Source organism: Alexandromys fortis, unplaced genomic scaffold, assembly GCF_014885135.2.
Source record: "Alexandromys fortis isolate MF-2015 unplaced genomic scaffold, M_Fortis_MF-2015_v1.1 scaffold_488, whole genome shotgun sequence".
Classification (NCBI taxonomy): Eukaryota; Metazoa; Chordata; class Mammalia; order Rodentia; family Cricetidae; genus Alexandromys; species Alexandromys fortis.
The window spans coordinates 138,292-157,600 of record NW_026068361.1 but is presented as its reverse complement, the minus strand read 5'-3'; the positions used below and the strand labels follow the sequence as shown (position 1 = coordinate 157,600).

General features: G+C 40.6%; 1 protein-coding gene across 1 annotated transcript; it reads left to right on the top strand.

Moving 5' to 3' along the window:
- Window positions 1-2,507: 2,507 nt before the first annotated feature.
- Window positions 2,508-18,357, top strand: Gp6 (glycoprotein VI platelet). Its single transcript, XM_050133019.1, is given in 9 exon segments — window positions 2,508-2,541; window positions 8,340-8,375; window positions 8,470-8,727; window positions 9,925-10,209; window positions 14,939-14,992; window positions 16,284-16,334; window positions 17,147-17,148; window positions 17,328-17,376; window positions 17,878-18,357. Coding segments are annotated over 9 exon segments (942 nt in total). The 3' UTR covers window positions 18,051-18,357.
- Window positions 18,358-19,309: the final 952 nt, after the last annotated feature.

Here is a 19,309-nt window from a genome sequence, read left to right as displayed (position 1 = left end):
GTGGTAGAGTTCCTGCCTAGAACCCCCCAGTGAGGGGCTGAGGGTGTGATTCAGTGGTAGATAATCTGCATAGAATTCCCAGTGAAGGGCTCAGAGTGTGGCTCAGTGATAGAGCTCCTGCTCTAGAATCCCCCAGTAAGGGGTGGGGACATGAGTCAGTGGAAGAACACCTGCCTAGAATATCACAGTGAAGAGCTTGGGTTATGGCTTAGTGGTAGAGCACCTGCCTAGAATTCCCCAGTGAGGGGCTGGGGCATGGCTCAGTGGTAGAACTCCTGCCTAGGACCCCCCAGTGAGGGGCTGGGGGCATGGATCAGTGATAGACCATTTACCTAGAATCCCTAATGAAGGGTGTAGCTGTGACTCAGTGGTAGAACACTGGTCTAGAATTCACAAGTGAGGGTCTGATTATGTGGGTATGTTGTAGAGTGGAGTACCTGTTTAGTATCTGACAAAGAGATGCTTCAGATGTGGCTCAACATTAGCAAGCTTGCCTCAAACCTACCAGTAAGGGATGAGGCTGTGGCTCAGTGGTTAGAGCACTTACCTAATCCATGAAAGGCCTTGGTTCAGTTTGTAACATTGCAAAAAATTAATAGAAAATAATCTTACAAGACTTATTTTTGATGTATAAGTGGCAAGGTCACCACCAAAGGTGTGCTATGGTTAGAGTGTTATGGCTTCAGCTCCAGGCCCTGCCATGTGTTGACAAGATTCAAGAAGCAGATGCCAAGGCAGACCTTTTCCGACAGAGCTTGCACCACATTGTACTCTCTCCAGCAGGCACACAGGCTCCAACACCACCACATCCTCACAGTATTTGCTGGTTTTCATTTCTTATCACATATTCTGTAGTAATTTCCTACATGAGTACAACATATTAGATCATACCTATCCCCTCTCCTAGAACCCTACCACACAGCCCTCCCAACTTCACGCTCCTCCTTTCTCCTTCTTCTCTTCTTAAGATTTATTTTTAATTTATGTGTGTGTATGCCACATGTGTGCTGGTACCTGCAGAGGCCATAGGAGGGTGTCAGATTCCACAGAGCTACAGTTATAGGTGGTTGTTAGCCACCCAGTGTAGATGTCTAGATGTGAATTGGGTCCGCTGGAAGAGCGGCAAGTACTCTTGATCATGGTCATGTCTTCAGCCACTTTCTCTCCTCCTCCTCCACTTCTTCCCTTCCTCTTCTTTTTATAATCTCCTAAATCGAATTAGTGCTGCCCATGCACAGAGAGTTTCAGGGCCATCCCCTGAAACATGGACAACCCACAGTGGTCAAACCACTGAAGAAAGATGACTTTCCCTCCATCAGCAACCATTACCTGCCAAAAGCTCATCAATTAGGCTGGGATAATTTTAAAACATTAATTATGTGTTTGTATGTGAGTTTACATATATTTGTGTAAGTGGTGGTAGACCCCAGAAGAGGGCATTGGATTCTCTGGAGCTGGGGTTACAGGCAACCCGTTGTGGATGCTGGAAGGTGAGGTCCTTTGGGAGAACAGCAAGTGCTGTGCTTTTAACTGCTAAGCAGTCTCTCCACCCTCCAGGAATGAGGTATTTTTCACCCTTTGGAGTATAATGATCTTAGTAGGAACATATGTTTGGGGAGCACAATAAAGTAACTACCTACATAGCCACTCCATTAGGAGGGAAGGTTTTTTATTGTAAGCAAGATATAGAGAATATCCAGAGTAGAGAGGGAAAGAAACAGACTGGACATGGCAAGGGTTATGGAAGTGGGAATAGCAGAAGATGGCAGAGATACCAAGAGATAGTGGGGGCTTGGGAGAAATCTTTCTGTTATATAGAGAACAAATGGCTATACAGAAGGGAAGCCTGGAAAGGTGAGAAGGTCCAGGATGCCAGTGTAGGGCATTTGAAATGTATACTAGTTACTTGTGAATAGGGACTGACTGTAGGAGTCTGGAGGCCAGCATGGGCTTTGATATGCAACCATAGGCATATGCCAACGGAGAGCCATATCTCCCTTCTGTCAGAGGTAAGGGAGATGACTCCTTTTGCAAGACTGGAGCTGTCTCACAAGTTCCTGACGAATGCTGGCTTTTATCTAGCTACCTTCTATAGTATAGCTCAAGCTGGGCCAAGAGAGTCATACTGCCCAGCCCTCTAGAATTTGGGGAATTAGAGTGTCCTTTAAACCAGACAGTATGAAGTCAGACAAATGAAGTTTGGACCAGCCTTTCCCCAGTGACTACTAGGAATTTCATGGAAGTCTAGGACATGCATCTTGTTCCTGCAGGCTGACAGATGGTTGACATACAGCTGGCGAGAGGAGATAAGTGGTGGCTTCAAGAGCTAACGTGCAAGTCATTCTACTGAGGAGATGGCCCTGTCTTGATGACTCTCAATTAGGAAAGCCAGGGCTTGTAGAATCAGGAAGGAGGGAATTCTTCGCCCCATCACATCCTGTGCCTATGTTTCAGGCATCTACAACTTCCCTGCTGGGCCACATGGGTCAGGACCAGACTGTAGAACCATGTCTCCAGTCTTACCTGCTTTCTTCTATCTTGGTGAGTCCTGAGGGTTTACCTGGGAAGTTCTGTGAAACCATCTCTGTGTACAAAAGAATGAAAACCATCTTATCAGTGGTGAATCTCGGAACAAGAATGGGAAGCTATGAGGTTCCATTTGTTGGAAGGAAGAACAGAGATGTGATGCATTTGGGTTAATTGTTTTGATTTGCTTTGGCTTGGCCAGGACACTTGAACAGGTGTTTCAGGCCTTGGCACACTTCCCACCTTTATACTAGCAACACTAGGGCTGTTTTCTTTCCTCCCTTCCTCCTCCTCTATCCACTTAAAAGTCATTAATCATTTATTTGCTTATTCAGGTGTGTGTGTGTGTGTTCTTGTGTACCATGGAGGTCAGAGGGCGTCTTATTTCCTTCCATCATGTTATGTCTTGGGGAATCAAGCTCAGGTCATCCATTTTGGTGGCAAGCATCCTTACTTATTGAGTCACCTCATTGGCCCTCTTCTTTTCTTTCCTCTTCATAGCTTTCTTTTCTTTCTTCTTGCCTTTTAAAACTTTACACCTCTTTTCTTTTTCACTTGCTTCTTTTCTCCCCCTCTTCTTTCTCATTCTGTTTTTTCTCTTTATTTCACATTTATTTGTTCCCATGTGGGCTTGATAACATTTGGGATAGTTCACAATTCTAATCTGTCTGTATGTGCTTTGATAGCAGAGCAAATTAGAATCTTTGCCAAATGACACACGGTGGAGCATGTGTTTTTCTTGCCCACTTTTTACCACGCTGGTACTTTCTGGTTGCATCATTACTTCCTTATTTTATTAGAAGAACTTCAAAGAGGTAGAGTAGACAGGGGACTGTTGAGTTCTTGGGAATAAGAGGAATCCTCTGGATACAAGCAATCTGTCACTCACTCTTTAATACACTTATGCAATGCTTATTATGGGTTAGACATTATTCTGTGATGCCTTCTCCTTCCCTCTTTGTTTTTTTTTAATATAACTCAATTAATGCCCCATAGCTGAATGAGACAGAGTAATTGACCTCACTTTATAAGTAAATAAACTAAAACTTTAGAAGGTTAAGCACTTTGTCACATAGCAGGGATTCAAATATAAGCCAAGGAGTTTTGCTGCTATCTCTACATTTATTTTTCCAACATGAAAGACCAATTTGATGGTTTATTCTGCTTATGAAAATAATTTCTATGTTTTATAACAATTTAAATATCATGCATGTGACTGTTTCTGGACTCTGCTCAGTCACGGGTCTTTCTTTCCTTATACTCATGCCACACTCTTATTTTAAAATTGAATTTATCTCTATCTCCACACTTTAAAATGCTTATATTCTTTTGTAGGTGGGAGGAGAGACCTTTCTGTTCTTTTTTCATTGTCATAAAAGGTAAATATATTTATAGTGAAAGAAAATGTTTTGATAAATGTCCGCACATAAAATAGCTAACTGAAGCTAATTAACATATGCATTGCATAGATGCTAATTTTTTGTTTTTAGGATATTTATTATTTTGTTTTTACATCCCAACCAAAATTTCCCCTTCTTCTCCTCCTAGTTCCTCCCCCAACTCCTCTTTCTCTCCCCCATCTACTCCTTTTCCTCTGTGTCTCTTCAGATACGGGTGGACCTCCCATGGATATCAGTCAGCCATGGTATACCAAGTCGCAGTGAGACTAGTCTCCTCCTTTTCTACTAAAGCTGAATGAGGCAATTTGGTTGGAGGAATGGGTGCCAAAAGCAGGCTACAGAGTCAGAGACAGCCTCTGCTACCCCTGTTAGGAGTCTTACAAGAAGATCGCATATATTCTAATTTCTAAAATGATGAGAACATTAAAAAAATTCAGAATAAAATACTATGTGTTGCTATCTCTCAGCACTGAAAATACCTGTTGCAGAGTCCACGCTGGCATTTGGCTGTTCTCATCCTGCTCTCTACCCTAACCCTCTCCAGCTTATTAACTTCCCTCCCAGGTTCTCATCCCTATATAACCCTTCCATTTCAGCCCTGTGCCCTGTTGGTGATCTCTTGGTCTCTTCCCTCATCCTCTCTCTGGTCTGCCCCTTTCAACACACAGCCTCTTTTCTCACAGCCCAGTTCATTTTACTGGTCATGTTCAGTCTACTACTTTCCTCTCCCTGCTCTGGAAGCTTCCAGATGTTTTGGGCTGTACTCTCTCCCTCACATCTACAACAAAAACCTTCCTCTCAGCCATAAAATATGTTATTAATAACAAACGAACCATACACAGAGAGCATGTGGCAGCACACACACACAAGACCTGACAGGGTCAAGCCAGGCAGAGTCCCACCCCAATCAAGAAGTTATTTATAATTGATGTCCACTGACAAAGGGAAAATCAGTTTTCTCTTATGGAGTGTTTACTGGTAACATCATACTCCATATTTCAGGGTAGGTCCATGCTCTGGAGTAAATATAAACTCCATGCTTTGTGGGCTTTTTGTTTGGTATTATTTTTGACTAATTGCTTTTTGTTTGTTTGTTTGTTTGACTTTTTTTTTTTTAAAGCAAGACAGAACATAAAGTTGAGAGGACAGGGAGGTGAGGAGGATTTTGGAAAAATTGGTGGAGGGCAAACATGATCAAAATACACTGTATGAAAATTATTTTATTATAAAAAGTTACAGTCCCCTAACACGCACACATGCACGCGCACACGCACACACACACACACACACACACACACACACACACACACACACGCGGAAATTAACCAGACCCACAGACTACAAACTCAATGAACTTCTGTATAGTTAGTGTAGACATTCAGAACAGAAGCTGTGGAACTCAACATTGGATTTTACACTTTCACAATCAAATACGTTTTTATGCTCTTGTCTTCGTTAGGTTAGGGTTTTATTTCTGTGAAGAGACACCATGACCACGGCTACTCTTATAAAGGAAAGCATTTAACTGGGGAGGCTTACAGTTCAGAGACTTAGTCCATTATTGTCATGGCAGGAAGCGTGGTGGTGTCCAGGCAGACATGAGAGTTCTACATCTGGATCCTCAGGCAGCAGAAAGAGAATGCCACAGTAGGTGTGGCTTGAGCATCTGAAACTTTACAGCCCACTCCCAGTGACACACTTCTTCCAAAAAAGGCCACACTTTTTAATAGTGTCTCTCTCTATGGGCTTATGGGAGTCAGTTTTATTTAAACACCACACCATTTATTGATCACCCAAAACAAAACAAAACAAAACAAAAAAATCCATGACAGAATTAGAACTGGAAAAACAACAGACTTTATATCCTCTTTCCTGACTCATATCCATCAGCTGCATCCAGTTCTTCCTCATTCCCCAATATTCAGCCTTTCTCCCTCTCATTCTTCATGTTATATTGTAAACACATATATATTTGTTTACACATATACATATATTATTGATTTAATGCCTCATACCTTGCATTCTAAGTCATCCATTTTCCTGTAAATGTTTTGATTACATTTTTCTTTAGAGTGGAATAATATTCCATGAAATATTGTTGTTATTGTAGTCACTACCCTTTTCAATATAGCTCTTGAATTTGTCTGTCTGACTGAAATTTCTCCTCCTCTGATTACAATCTTCCCCAGTCCCTACCCCACCACCTATAATCATCATTCCATTTTCTTTGCTTTTATGAGTTTCCAAGTGCATCTTCTTTCCTGCTAGACTTGTCTGCTAGCATTTGGATCTGTTTACTACTAGATGTGAGGTCATGGGTGAGATACTGTAGGCTGATTACAAGACAGAATTGGAAGATGGTGGCTGTGAATCTAGACATCCAAATCTCCATCTTCATCAAGGAGGTCAACATTTGTTTACAGTATGTATAGAGTTAAAATTTTTACAGATATGAAAATATGAAAAGGAAAAGCTAAAGGAGCCAAGAACATGTGTATTGGGGGAATAATGGGATGAGTCTAGACAGGGTGGGGAGAAATTCTTGTTTTGACTTAAAATATATTTTAAGGTTTATTTTTTTACTTTTCATGTATGTATATTTATCCATATGTATATATGTGCACTATGTGTCTGCCTGATGCTCATGGAGGCCAAGAGAGGATGTTGGATCCCCTGGACTTAAGTGAGCCACTACACAGTGATGCTGAGACCCAGTCCTAGCTGCTTTGAAAGAGCAGCAAGTGCTCTTAACCTCTTAGCATTTTCTCCAGCTCCTTGACTCAAAATTTTTTATTTAAAAAATACACATAGTTATGCTAAGTGAAATAACTCAGACAAAGGAGTGCAAATACGGTGTTGTGGGATATTTGTACACTGTGTGAAGATGCATTGCTGTGATTGGTGTAATAAAGAGTTGAAATGACCAATAGCTAGGCCAGAGAAGATAGGTGGAATTTTCTGGGAGAGACAGGAAGAGCAGGAGGAGTCGAGGTTCATGGATTATGACAGCAAGATGCCAGGGAAACACTGAAGAGGTTGGACATATGGAACAGAATAGAGGTACCCAAGCCATGTGAAAAAACATAGGTTAACAAAAGCAGGTTAATTTAAGTTAGAAGAGTTAGTGGGACAATCCTAAACTAATGGCCAAGTATTTCTAATTAATAATAAATCTCTGTGCCATTATTTGTGGACTGGTGGTCTGATGAAAAAGTATTGCTACAATATAGTGTTTTCTCTCATATGGGGAACTTAGATTTAAATGTGTGTGTGTGTGTGTGTGTGTGTGAGTATGTCTGTGTGTGATTGTTATGTAGGTTTTAAAACCAGAGAGAGGATTATGAGAGAGTAGAAAGATATCTTAAGGGATATGGGAAATAGAGAGGACAATGGAATTTACATATTAAGAAACTGGGAGGGGCTGGACTGAAGGAAGGACTGTGGGAAGGGAGTGAATGAGTGAAGAGAACATAGTATATGTATGAAGATGCCACACTGTAACCCATTATTTTGTATGCTCGACTAAAATTAATTAAATATCATTAGTGACATTTAGTACATTATGATACAGTGCAGCCAGCACTTCTGTCTTCTTCCATGACATTCTTTCCACTCCCGAAGAAACTCTGCACTTATTGAACACAGACCCACTTCTATCATCCAACATAAGCGCTGGTCTGCACCTATGGCTTTACCTTTTCTGAACACTTCACGTAAGTGATATCGCAAACATTTCTTCAACTTTCAAAGAATGAGTTACTTGAGAATTTTGTGTGGTGTGTTCAGATCACATTCACTTCCCCCACAATCCACTACTTTTCACTATTCACACAACTTTTCTTTGTGTGTGTATTTTTCAATTTAAACCTATCAAGTAATTTGTGCTGCCCATATAGTCTTGGGTATGTGGGCTTCCATTGGATCATGATCAAATTATGGGGTGATGGTACACCCTTAAAGAAAACGAACTCTCTCTCCTAGTTAACTATCAAATGCCAGTAACTCACTGTTGGGACTTCATGCTCACCATTCCTCTCCTGACTGGGATTTGTTTTCGAGAGCCAGCCTTTTCCAGTTGAATGATATGCAGCAATGTCTTCTGAAATAGTAAAGCAATTATGATCTGGGTATGTAGGTCAGTTGAGTGACTTGCCTAGCATCGGTGAAGGCCTGGGTTCTATCCCCAGTACCACACAAAACCAGGTGTGGTGATGTATGTATATACAATCCCAGCACTCACGGGATGGAGGCAGTGGGATCAGAAATTCAAGACCGTCCTCTCTTACAGACCAAGTCTGAGGCCAGCCTGGGTTGCATACATCAACACAAATGTAAGATAATTATGATACAAGCTAATGCACGTGCATAGCTCTCCACTCAAGAAAGTCTCTAGCCACTGGTTCTTTTCCTCAGGGCTGTGTGTACTGCAAGCGATGCAAGCACAGAGTGGTGAGTACATCTCCCCAGTACCCCCAAGCCTCCCCAGGATTCAACTAGTAAGAGGTCATTGATGCTAACCTAGAGGCTGTGCTTCCCTCCCAAGGCCCATTCCCTAAGCCTTCACTCTGGGCTGAGCCCAGTTCCCTGGTGGCCCTGGAGCAGTCAGTCACTCTGAGGTGCCAGGGGCCTCCGGTTGTGGATTTATATCGCCTGGAGAAACTGAAATCTCAGAAATATGAAGATCAAAACTTTCTCTTCATTAAGAGCATGCAAATAAACCATGCTGGACGCTACCGCTGCTCATATCAGAATGGGAGTCACTGGTCTCCCCCAAGCGACCACCTTGAGCTAATAGCTACAGGTAACTGGAGGGAGGGATGGGGTGTTGTTGGTCTTGTGGCTTCAGCTCTGGACTTGGAGGGGTGAAAGTGAGGCATGTGGGTGCTAGATGTTAAACCCCTAAATTCTCTGGTGCTAGTGTTAGAATGAGACAAACTAGTCTTTGTTTTGTTTACTGAATATAGGGGTGGTGTCTCCAGAATAGTCATCAATCAAGACAAGTTATATTTTAATGTGATGCTAGAAATTAAAAAAATCATTCTTGGATAATTTCATGCCTGCAAACAATGAACTATAAATCATGCCCATCGCCTACGCCACACCTCCAACTCTATGCCATTTCTCCTAACACATCCCTTCCCAACTTCATGTTTTCCCCTTAAAATAAAACTCACTAAGTCTAGTTAGAGCTGCCTATCTTTTCATGGGTATGGGGACATCCCTGGAAAAGATTTTCCTTCTCCCAACAGCTGTCAGCTGCTGGCAACTCCTCAGTTAGGGAGGCCCTCTCCCTTCCAATATTAAAATACTGGCTTGATCTTGTATAGGTGTTCATAGCTGCTGTGAGATCATATTTTATAAATCTTCTCCATGCTTTTAATGTTTTCCTGCTCCCTCTTCCTCAGTGTTTCTTGAGTCTTAGAAGGCATGTACATTAAGTCTTCTGTGTAGGCCTGATCTAGATTGTCATGTATTCTCAGAGTTTGTTAAATTTTATTTTTAAAATAATTTTTTTATTTTACATACCAATTCCAGTTCCCTCTCCCTCTCCTCCTCCTGCTCCCCTTCCCTTTTCCCATTCCCCATCTTCTCCTCAGAGAGGGTGAGGCATCCCATGGGGAACCAACAAAGTCTGTCACATCACTTGAGGCAGAATGAAGCTGGCCCCACCCCGGAATCTAGGCTGAGCAAGCCATTCCTCCAAAGGGAATGGGCTCCAAAAAGCCAGTTCGTGCACTAGGGATAGATACTGGTTCCATTGCCAGTGGCCCTGCAAACTGCCCAAGAGAGGATGCCTTAACTGCTCTTCCCCTGTAATCAGACTGAGAACTAACCCAATTGTCATCATAGAATCTTCATCCAGTAACTAATGGAAGCAGGTGCAGAGATCCTCAGCTAAGCACTGGGCCCAGCTCTTGTATTTGCAGAGTTTTAAGCACCTACAGAGTCATCTCCACTGCGTGCTTCCTGTCTTTAACATAGTTTTCTCTCTTTCCAGGCGTTTATGGCAAGCCCACCCTCTCAGCTTCTCCGAGCTCAGCAGTTCCTCCAGGCAGGAACGTGACTCTGAAGTGCCGGACTAAACATGGTTTTGATCAATTTGCTCTACACAAAGACCAGGATACTGGGCTTTATAAGAAACATGAGAGATGGTACCAGGCTAATTTCCCCATCATCAAAGTGACTGCTGCTCACAGTGGGACTTACCGGTGTTACAGCTTTTCCAGCTCATCTCCATACCTGTGGTCAGCCCCCAGTGACCCCCTGGTGCTTGTGGTTACAGGTAAGTGGGTCCAGATCCAAGATTCTTTTCTCTAGTATTTGTAAACCCTTGTGGAAATTTTGAGGGAGTCAGAGGTTTGGCCAACGAGAGCCTCCAGCTCCAGTCAGCTTTGGAGGTGTATGAGTGTCCTATAGCTGCTGTAACAAATCACAACAGACTCTCGCTGGCTCACTGTAATGTAAATTTATTGCCTTAGCATTGTAAAGGTCTCAAGTCTGTGAAAGGTCTCACCGTTATAAAATAAAGCTGTCAATTATTGCAGTTACAGTTGCATCAGGTAAGGCATATAACCGACCAGAGGAAAGTATACAGAAAAAAAAATTTCGCCTCTCAAGTGATTAAGTATTAATAAACATGAAAAAGTGCTTCACATCACTAGCACAGGAGAAGTGCACATTAAGATTTGTGAGATTCCAGCTCACCCCAATCAAAATGGTGGTCATCAATAAAACAAACAACAAATCCTGATGAGAAGGTGGACAAAAGTGGACTGTTATCAATGGTCACTGGGAATGGAAAAATAGTCCAATCACTTATGGAAACCAATATGGAGCTCCCTTAGCAATTAAACATGTATAACTCAGCTAAACATGTATCACAGAGACACTTGTAAACCATTGCTTAATTGTAACCCTGTTTGCAACAGTGAAGTTATGCAACCAACTTACATGGCCATCAACAGAGGGATGAATAAAGATATTAAATGTAATTCTTAAACAAAGGGATATTTTTTTAGCCATTAAGACAAATGTCACTTGTTTTCTCTCATTTGTGAGTCATAGATTTTATATAGATACATAAGGTATGGTTTCCTAGTCTGGTAGGAGTCTGTGGACAGCTTTAGATGTGTAAATCTCCACCAGTGTACCCTATGAAATTGTACTAGGATATACTTACTTAAGCCTGACCATATCTTCAGAATGTTAGAGTCACTGAATCTCTGCTTACTTGTTACTGAAAGTGACAGTTATCTGCAGCTATGGTATATATAGTGTGTGTGGTCATATGCTCACAGTGAGCCAGTACTCAATACAGCTCAACTGCTCACACTCATAAACCTGCCCATCCTGGGGTGATGGGAGAGAGGATGAGGAACTATTGATTGGAGGATCATATGCATATGAGGCCTTTGTGAAAGGTATTGTTTCCCTGATTTCTTCCTCAGACAATTTGACATTTGTATATAAGAAAGCTACTGATTTTTTAAGTTACTCTTGTATTCAGCCACATTGCTGAAAATATTTATCAGTTGTAGCAGTTATATGGTGGAATATTAGGGTCATGTATGTGTGCTATTATATCATTTGCAAATAAAGATACTTTGACATAAAAAAAATCTTATTTCTATGTACAACAGGAAAGCTGAAGCAAAACTATCTAGGGCAGTGGTTCTCAACCTGTGGGTCATGATTCCTTATGGAGGTTGAATGACTCTTCCACAAGGGTTGCTAAGACCATCATACAACCTACATATTTACATTACAATTCAGAACAGTAGCAAAATTACAGTTATGAAGTAGCCCTGAAAATAATGGTTGGGGGTCACCACAACTTGAGGAACTGTATTAAAAGGTAACAGCGTTAGGAAGTTTGAGAACCACTAATCTAGGAGAAGCAAGGGGACTAATGGGAGGGATGAGAAAGTGGAGGGAAGCAGGGCAGGGAAAATCTGTTCAAAGTACATTATATACATACATATATACATACATATGCATTTTCATATAAATACACAAAATAGCCTTACATAATGTAGTATAATAAAGAAACAGTTAAGGACAACAAAAAGTTACAAAGGTCTGTGGTATATAAAAGAATCAAATTAAATACAATGAAATGTATTGCTGAAATTTTCGTGGCAAAATCCCTTTTGCTTATTTTTTGGAAGCACTTTGGGTCTGTTAGCCTTAAATTGATTTGGACTAGTGGGTCACTCTTCGGTGACAAAATCCTGAGAGAGAGGACTGAAGATAGAGAAGACAAAGTTTGGGACTGGAAGTCTTGCACATGCTGTGACTTATGCCAAGCAAACCTTTTAGGAAGCCCACTTGGATAGTATTGTCAGGGGAGAAATGGGACAGAGAGAGCAGAAGCTATCATGCAATGAGATGAAAGTCAGCATGGGGCTGACCAAGCACTGTTACACAAAGGGAACACAGTGTCTCAAGATCATGACAGAGCGAGACACAGTGGCCTTATGACTGACAACTCCAGTTGTCTCAGTGGGGAAAGGCCAAGTTTCTAGGAACCAGAACTTTGACTCTTTTAAGGTTCTGGCCCCTAGTCCGGAGCAAGGACAAAGAACTAAGTTACTTTTGTCCTTTCTTCAGGGCATCTGAAAAAGCCCTGGGTCCACACTGCTCTCTACATTTTGTCATTGTGTCAAGTTGCCTGGGAAAAATTTACAGGAAGAATGATTTATTTTTGTTTATAGTGTCAGAGGCTTCACCCATATTCCTGGGGTCATGGTAAGGCAGAAGAACTTCAAGGCAGAAAGATGTAGTAGAGCAAGGTCGTTGAGCTTGTGGCAGCCAGGAAGGAGAATGATCATAGGAAGGGACTAAGTCAAGCTATACTCTCCAAAGACATACACCCTCAGTGACTGACTTCACATTCTCCCACTACCCAATAGCACATTCAGAATTTGAATCCATTGGTGGGTTAATCCATTGGTTGTGTTGGATCTTGATGTGGGATACCCCTCTGTATGCTGTGAATATCTTTTACTTTCGTTGGTTGATAAATAAAGCTGCTTTGGCCTATGGCAAGACAGGACAGAGCCAGGTAGAAAATCCAAGCAGAGAGGCAGTGAGAAGAAGGGCGGTGTCTGAGAGACACCAGCCTCTGAGAAAGCACGACATGTAAAATATAAGGTAGCAAGCCACCAACCATGTGGCCAAACATAGATAAAAATTATGGGTTAATTTAAGTTGTAAGAGCTAGTTAATAACAAGTCTGAACTAATAGGCCTAATAGTTTGTAATTAATATTAAGCCTCAGGAACTGGCAGGTGGGAGAGAAACCTCCAGTTATAGGCTGCTTTTTGATGTAATAGTCTCTGGAAATATTCTTATAGACACACCTATAGGTGTGTGTTCCTAGTTTCTTAGGTATCTCTCAATCTAAATAAGTTGATAGACAAGAGGTATCATACACTTATTTTAAAAATATAATAGTATAAGTAAAACCTGAAGGTTTTTCCTCTTTGATTCTCCAAACCAGAACTAATCATTGGATTTTCTTCTTTAGCAATTTTATTGTCTGGAAATAATAAGTCTGAGTTAAAATGATTAGTTCACGAAGAAAAAGAGATATAAATATATCAAAGATTATGAGACAGATTATCAGGGTGATTCATATGACATAGGGTCTTCTAGACATGATATGGAAGCTGCACCAATGAAATTTCGACAATATGCCCAAACAAAACAAGCATAATGGCAGCTCCAGCTGACGTTGCCAATTGAGAGAAATCTCACAAGGGCCCCCCACTAGATGACGAGTTATAGGTAATCAGTGGCTCCTAAGAGAGGGAGAATTTGTCTTCTCTGGGGACAAACCTCATGATAGGTTATTCAATATCAAGTGGACAGCCCTAAACACATATGTACATATGTACATATGAGCAACATTAAAGGTACCATTAGGTTATATGTTATATACACACAGTAATGAAGAAGAGGTCATGAATTTGAGATGGAGTAGGGGAGACATGAGGTGAGCTGGAGAGAGGAAAGTGTGGGGTGGTGGAAATGATATAAACATAGAACCTATGTATGAAATTCTCAAAAAACTAAATAAGAAATCACTGAACATGTAACAACATAGCAAGAATTATTTTACACTCATAAATTGCTGAGTTTTTACTTTTGCTTTATTTTTATAGTACTTTATTTTTTCTCCTTTAAAAATTTTATGTTTTAAACTCATGACCTGATGTATCCCAGACTGGTTTGAACTTACTATGTAGTGGAGGATAACCTTGAACTTCTGAGTACTGAGTTACAGGCTTCAGCTACTATGTTTGGTTTATGTGTTGCTGGGGATGGAGCACAGGGCTTTGTGCATAAGAAAGCTATTCCAACTGCATTGCACCTTCAGTCTACATTTTGACTTTTCAGTTTTGATTTTTCAATAGAATAAAGACAAGAAAGCATTATTAAAGAACTGAAATCCTGAATAGTTATAGATCATAAATATGATTTAAAATAATGAACAGAATGTATCTCTGCTAGGGCACATACTCAGCTTGCACAAGGCACCCAGGTTCACTTCCAAGTATAAAAAAATGTATGAATGAGTGAATAAATAAAAGGAAAAGGACTATCTTATGCTGTTCTAATAATCAGAATACTGTATACTGTTTTAAGTATTTACCTCCTCTCTCATTACATACTCCTTCTCACCTGTGATTCCTAATACATTTCTAAAACTTTACCCATGGTTCATGTCTCCACATATAATTCCTGGGGACAAGTGCCAGTCAAATGACAAATGACAAGTGAGGGGATAGGTGACAAGGGTCCATGGAAGACAAAGGTAAGAAAGCAACTGTACAATGTACCAGGGGAACAGGCCAAGCATGCTTTTCAATCAGTCAGCAGTGGGAGCTTCTTCATACTTATTTGCTACATGAGAAAAATCAAGTCACAGAAATGTCTCATTGTTTGTTCAGAATTCACAGTTAACAAACTTACAGGGTACTGACTTCTCTTCTTTTCTGATTTCTCAGGACCCTCTGCCACTCCCAGTCAGGTACCCACAGAGGTACCATCTCCCACAACAGGTGAGTTCAGTAGTTTCTGGTATCTGGGGAAAGAAGTTCTATAATGAAGGTGCCCTCAAATGTAGTCCCCATCCTCAAGAGTTTTATACTCACAGGCTTAATAGGTTCAGGAAACATTTTTGTTAAATCAATAGGCAATCTCATGTACAGATAATGGACTTAGGATAGAAGGAGCATCCTGAACAAGAGGTTAATAACTGGTCTCTTATGACACCTGTGTAAAACAGAGATACAATTCACATTCCATGTGCCCACTAAGATGGTTATAACTATACAAACACAAACTAACTAGCCAATCAACCAATCAACCAACAAGCTAAACAGTCAACAACCAACCAACCAACCAACCAACCAATCAAACAACTAGTCAATCAACCAACAAACATACCAGATAAACAATCAAGACACGTGTTGGAAAGATTTAGACACTTCTACAATATTGGGGGCTGTCAAATAATGTATATAATTTGAAAATTAGTCTTATAGTCTCTCAGAAGTTAAACAGAATTATCCCCGTGACCCAGTGATTCTGAAATTCTTAGAGTGGTACTAAAAAATTTGAAAACTTATTGTTTTAGTTACTTTTTTAATTGCCATGATAAGACAGTATGACCAAGGTAACTTATAGAAGAAAAGAGTTTACTTGGCCTTACAGTTTCAAGGGGTGAGTGAGTCTATGACAACAGATAGGCAGGCATGGCTCTGCAGCTGTACCTGAGAGTTTGCATTTTGATCTACAAGTATATGGAAGACAGGGAGGGGGAGAGAGAGAGAGAGAGAGAGAGAGAGAGAGAGAGAGAGAGAGAGAGAGAGAGAGAGAGAGAGAGAGAGATGAAAACTGGTGTGGGCTTTTGAAACCTTAAAGCCCACCCCAAGTGACATACCTCCAGCCATGAGGCCGTCCATACCTGTTAAACTTTCCCAGTTTCTTCAAATGGGGAACAGACATTCAAATATATGAATCTGTGGAGGGACATTTATCATTCAAACAATTTCACTTATGTTTACACAAACTCTTACGCTTGAATGCTTCTAATAGCATCATTCATACCAGCCCCAAAGTGGAAACAAGTTAAATGCCTGTCTGTTGAGATATGGTCCAATTCTATGAAGTCTTTGGGTACTAACCATGGCTGTTTGAATTGATTAATCTCAGTAGTTGGGCAATGCGTGTCAGATGAGAGAACTTTAGAGAACTCAATTATCTCAGAAGGGGTCTGGAGAGTGGAGCCACTTGGGATGAACTGTTATTACTCTATTTCCTTATAATATTTCTGCTTATAACTCTTAGAATCCCCCAGGAGATCTTCTATCTTACCCTCAACCAAGGTATCTACAGCTGGTAAGTAGGCATTTAAAGCTTAATGCAAAAGGAGCATGAGGATGGGTTTTTGTTTCCCAACAGCAGAATCTATAGACATTTTTCTCTGAGTCAGAATTTTACATAGCTAGTCTGACCTTAAGGCCACTATCTGGCAGAGGATGACCTTCAACTTCTGTTTCTCTTGCTTCCACCCCTTGAGTCCTGGGAGTGAAGACATGTGCCATTATGCTCCGTTTATGTGGTACTGCTTATGAAACTCAGGGCTTAATGTGTGCTAGGCAAAGCACTTAACCAGCTGAGTTATCTTTCTGACCCCCATATATGTTTTTTTTTTTTTTTGTGGCAGAGTCCCACTATGTAACCCTGACTGGCTTCAAAGTTGCTATGTGGACCAGGGTGGCCCCAGATTCACAAAGATTTATAGGCCTCTGCTTCCCAAGAGCTGGGATTAAAGATGGGCACTACCACACCAGGCCCACATTATGTTTTATATACACATTATATATAGCCTAAAGGCAATTTTACATAATACTTCTTTTTTTATTTAAAAATTGTACATACAGTATGTTATGATCATGCTCTTTTGTCTCTCCAATTCCTCCGGGTTTTGATTGCAATCTGTCCTATGAAGATTAGGTGTGGATTTTCTTCACTTGTGGCATCATGTCAGTGCTTGTAAATGTCAAATTTTGTAGTATTTCATATTTTGGATTTCCAGATTAGCAATGCTGAATCTGTGCTATTATGTATAAGTCGACCCATTGTATTATAGTATCAATTCCACTTGATAGATGATAAAATCGACTCACAGATGTTGAGATACTTTTTAGAGGTTCCTTATATAATAAGTGCTGTACAGGGAAGTCAAATCTGGGTAGCCTGACTCTATGGTTTTTGTTCTTGTTAAATGTCATGGACTTTTGCCTCACAAGCACATGAGAACACATGTTTATATCCAACAGCGGCAATGCTTCCACTTCTTTACACTCGGCCCTTTCTTCATTCTTAAAGAAGTCTATGAATATCACTGTCTCTCCAGAGGGGTGAAGTCCTTTATTTGGTAAATGGTCCTGTCTATACCCACTTCACTTGTATCCCATCTCTTCATTCAGAGATTTTCCCTGTACATGGAATATGTAGATCTGTTATCTCGGGACCTGGTGCATAAAACAAGGGAATTAGAATATTAGCATATAGAACTCAGAAATGATCAAGAAGGTTAAATGGGAAGGGTGAACATTTCCCAGTAGTCAAGTAAGGACATTTCCACTCTCCCTTATTCGCTTACAGTTTTCTTCTCTTATAAGCCATCAATATAACCAGGTGTTGATTGTCTGAGGAGGGATCATACTGGGAGTCTAGGAAGGGACTGATGAGAACATCACTTGATAGAGAACTGGGCTTCTTCAGTTCTGACTCTTGATGGGGGATGGAAGGACCCTATGGGAATGTGATGAACATCATAGCTGATAGAAGATAATAGAATCTCAATCAGGGATATGGAGTGGGGCCTGGAGAAGAACCTTTTTAGCGTTATTTTCATCTTTCCTCTTTTGTTTAGGGTTTTCCCACCAGCACTATGCCAACGGGAATCTGGTCCGGATATGCCTTGGTGCCATGATTATAATATTCCTAATGGGGCTTCTGGCGGAGGATTGGCACAGTCGGAAGAAACGTCCACCACCCAGAATCAGAGCTGTGCAAAGACCACTCCCACCCCTCCCACTGGCCTAGAAATAACATGACTTGTAGGATAGAGGTTGATCAGATGATCATAACCATGGGCACCACCATTAGAACCTCAGACACGGATATAAACAAAAATGGGTAGGTTTTATAAAGAATGTGTATGGAGAATGACTCAGTTAACAAGGTAGGATGGAGGGCCATACACCTTCTAGGTGTTCAATAAAACAGTGGAGCCAATGTCTTCTTTGCTCTAAGAATTTGTTATGTTATGGGAAAATTTAGGGAAGGTCTATCTTTTTTATATCTTGCACATTGTAGACCTCATAATAGACTTCTGTAATGGCATTTCTTCAACCTTATCTAACATGGATTCTAGATTGATTTATCTATCTTATACAACTGACCTGTTCCATCCTTTATATATCCAGTGTTCTCCGGTAGTCTGTGTTCTTCTATGGTAGTCAATAGATTTAGCCTTTGCCCTAATCTCATCTTAAGCCACAGTTGGATAAATCTTTTACGTTTTAGAATGGAAACCTGTTCTCCAGAAAGTAGGCTAGCGTGTTACTTTTCATTAATATATAATAATCTATATGATTTCCTTTTGTTTATAGCAGATATATTTCAAGACTCTAAATGGATACCTAAAAGTACCAAATCCTGTACACATCATGTTTTTCCTACAATATATTACTACATTCTGAAACCATTAAATAAGAGGTGTCTGATCAGGATCTCTGTGACAGTTGATCTGTTAAACAAGATGGCTATAACATCCTCATGAGCAGGCAGGCAGTGAATACACCTCCAAAAGGTTGATTCATGTCCTGGAATGTGATGGTGCAGGATGTCATGAGAGTTTATCCTGCTACACACAATTTAAATAGTATAATTTGCTTATTTTTAGAATTTCTCCACTTAATATTTTCAACCTAAGGTTGATCGCATGGGATGGAAACCATATAAAGCAAAACCACACATCAGGAGACACTCCCTCCAACAACAACAACATCAACAAAATAAACCACGTCTATGGTTTTCTTCATATTAGAAAGAGTCCTAACCTTATCTGAAAGGCCAGAAGAGTTAAATCCAGAGAGACTGGAAATAATTATTTCTGGAAGCTGAGAAGGGTAGTGGAAGGGAATGCTGGGATTACTACTTGATGAGTTTAGGACAATAAATTTTTAGTGTGATTGTTTTGGAATTAGAGGTGATGGTTTCTCCACATTGTCAGTGTGCTAAGACCCATGAAATGTTTCACTTAAAAAATCCAGTAAGGCAGCTGAGCAAAGTAGGAAGCG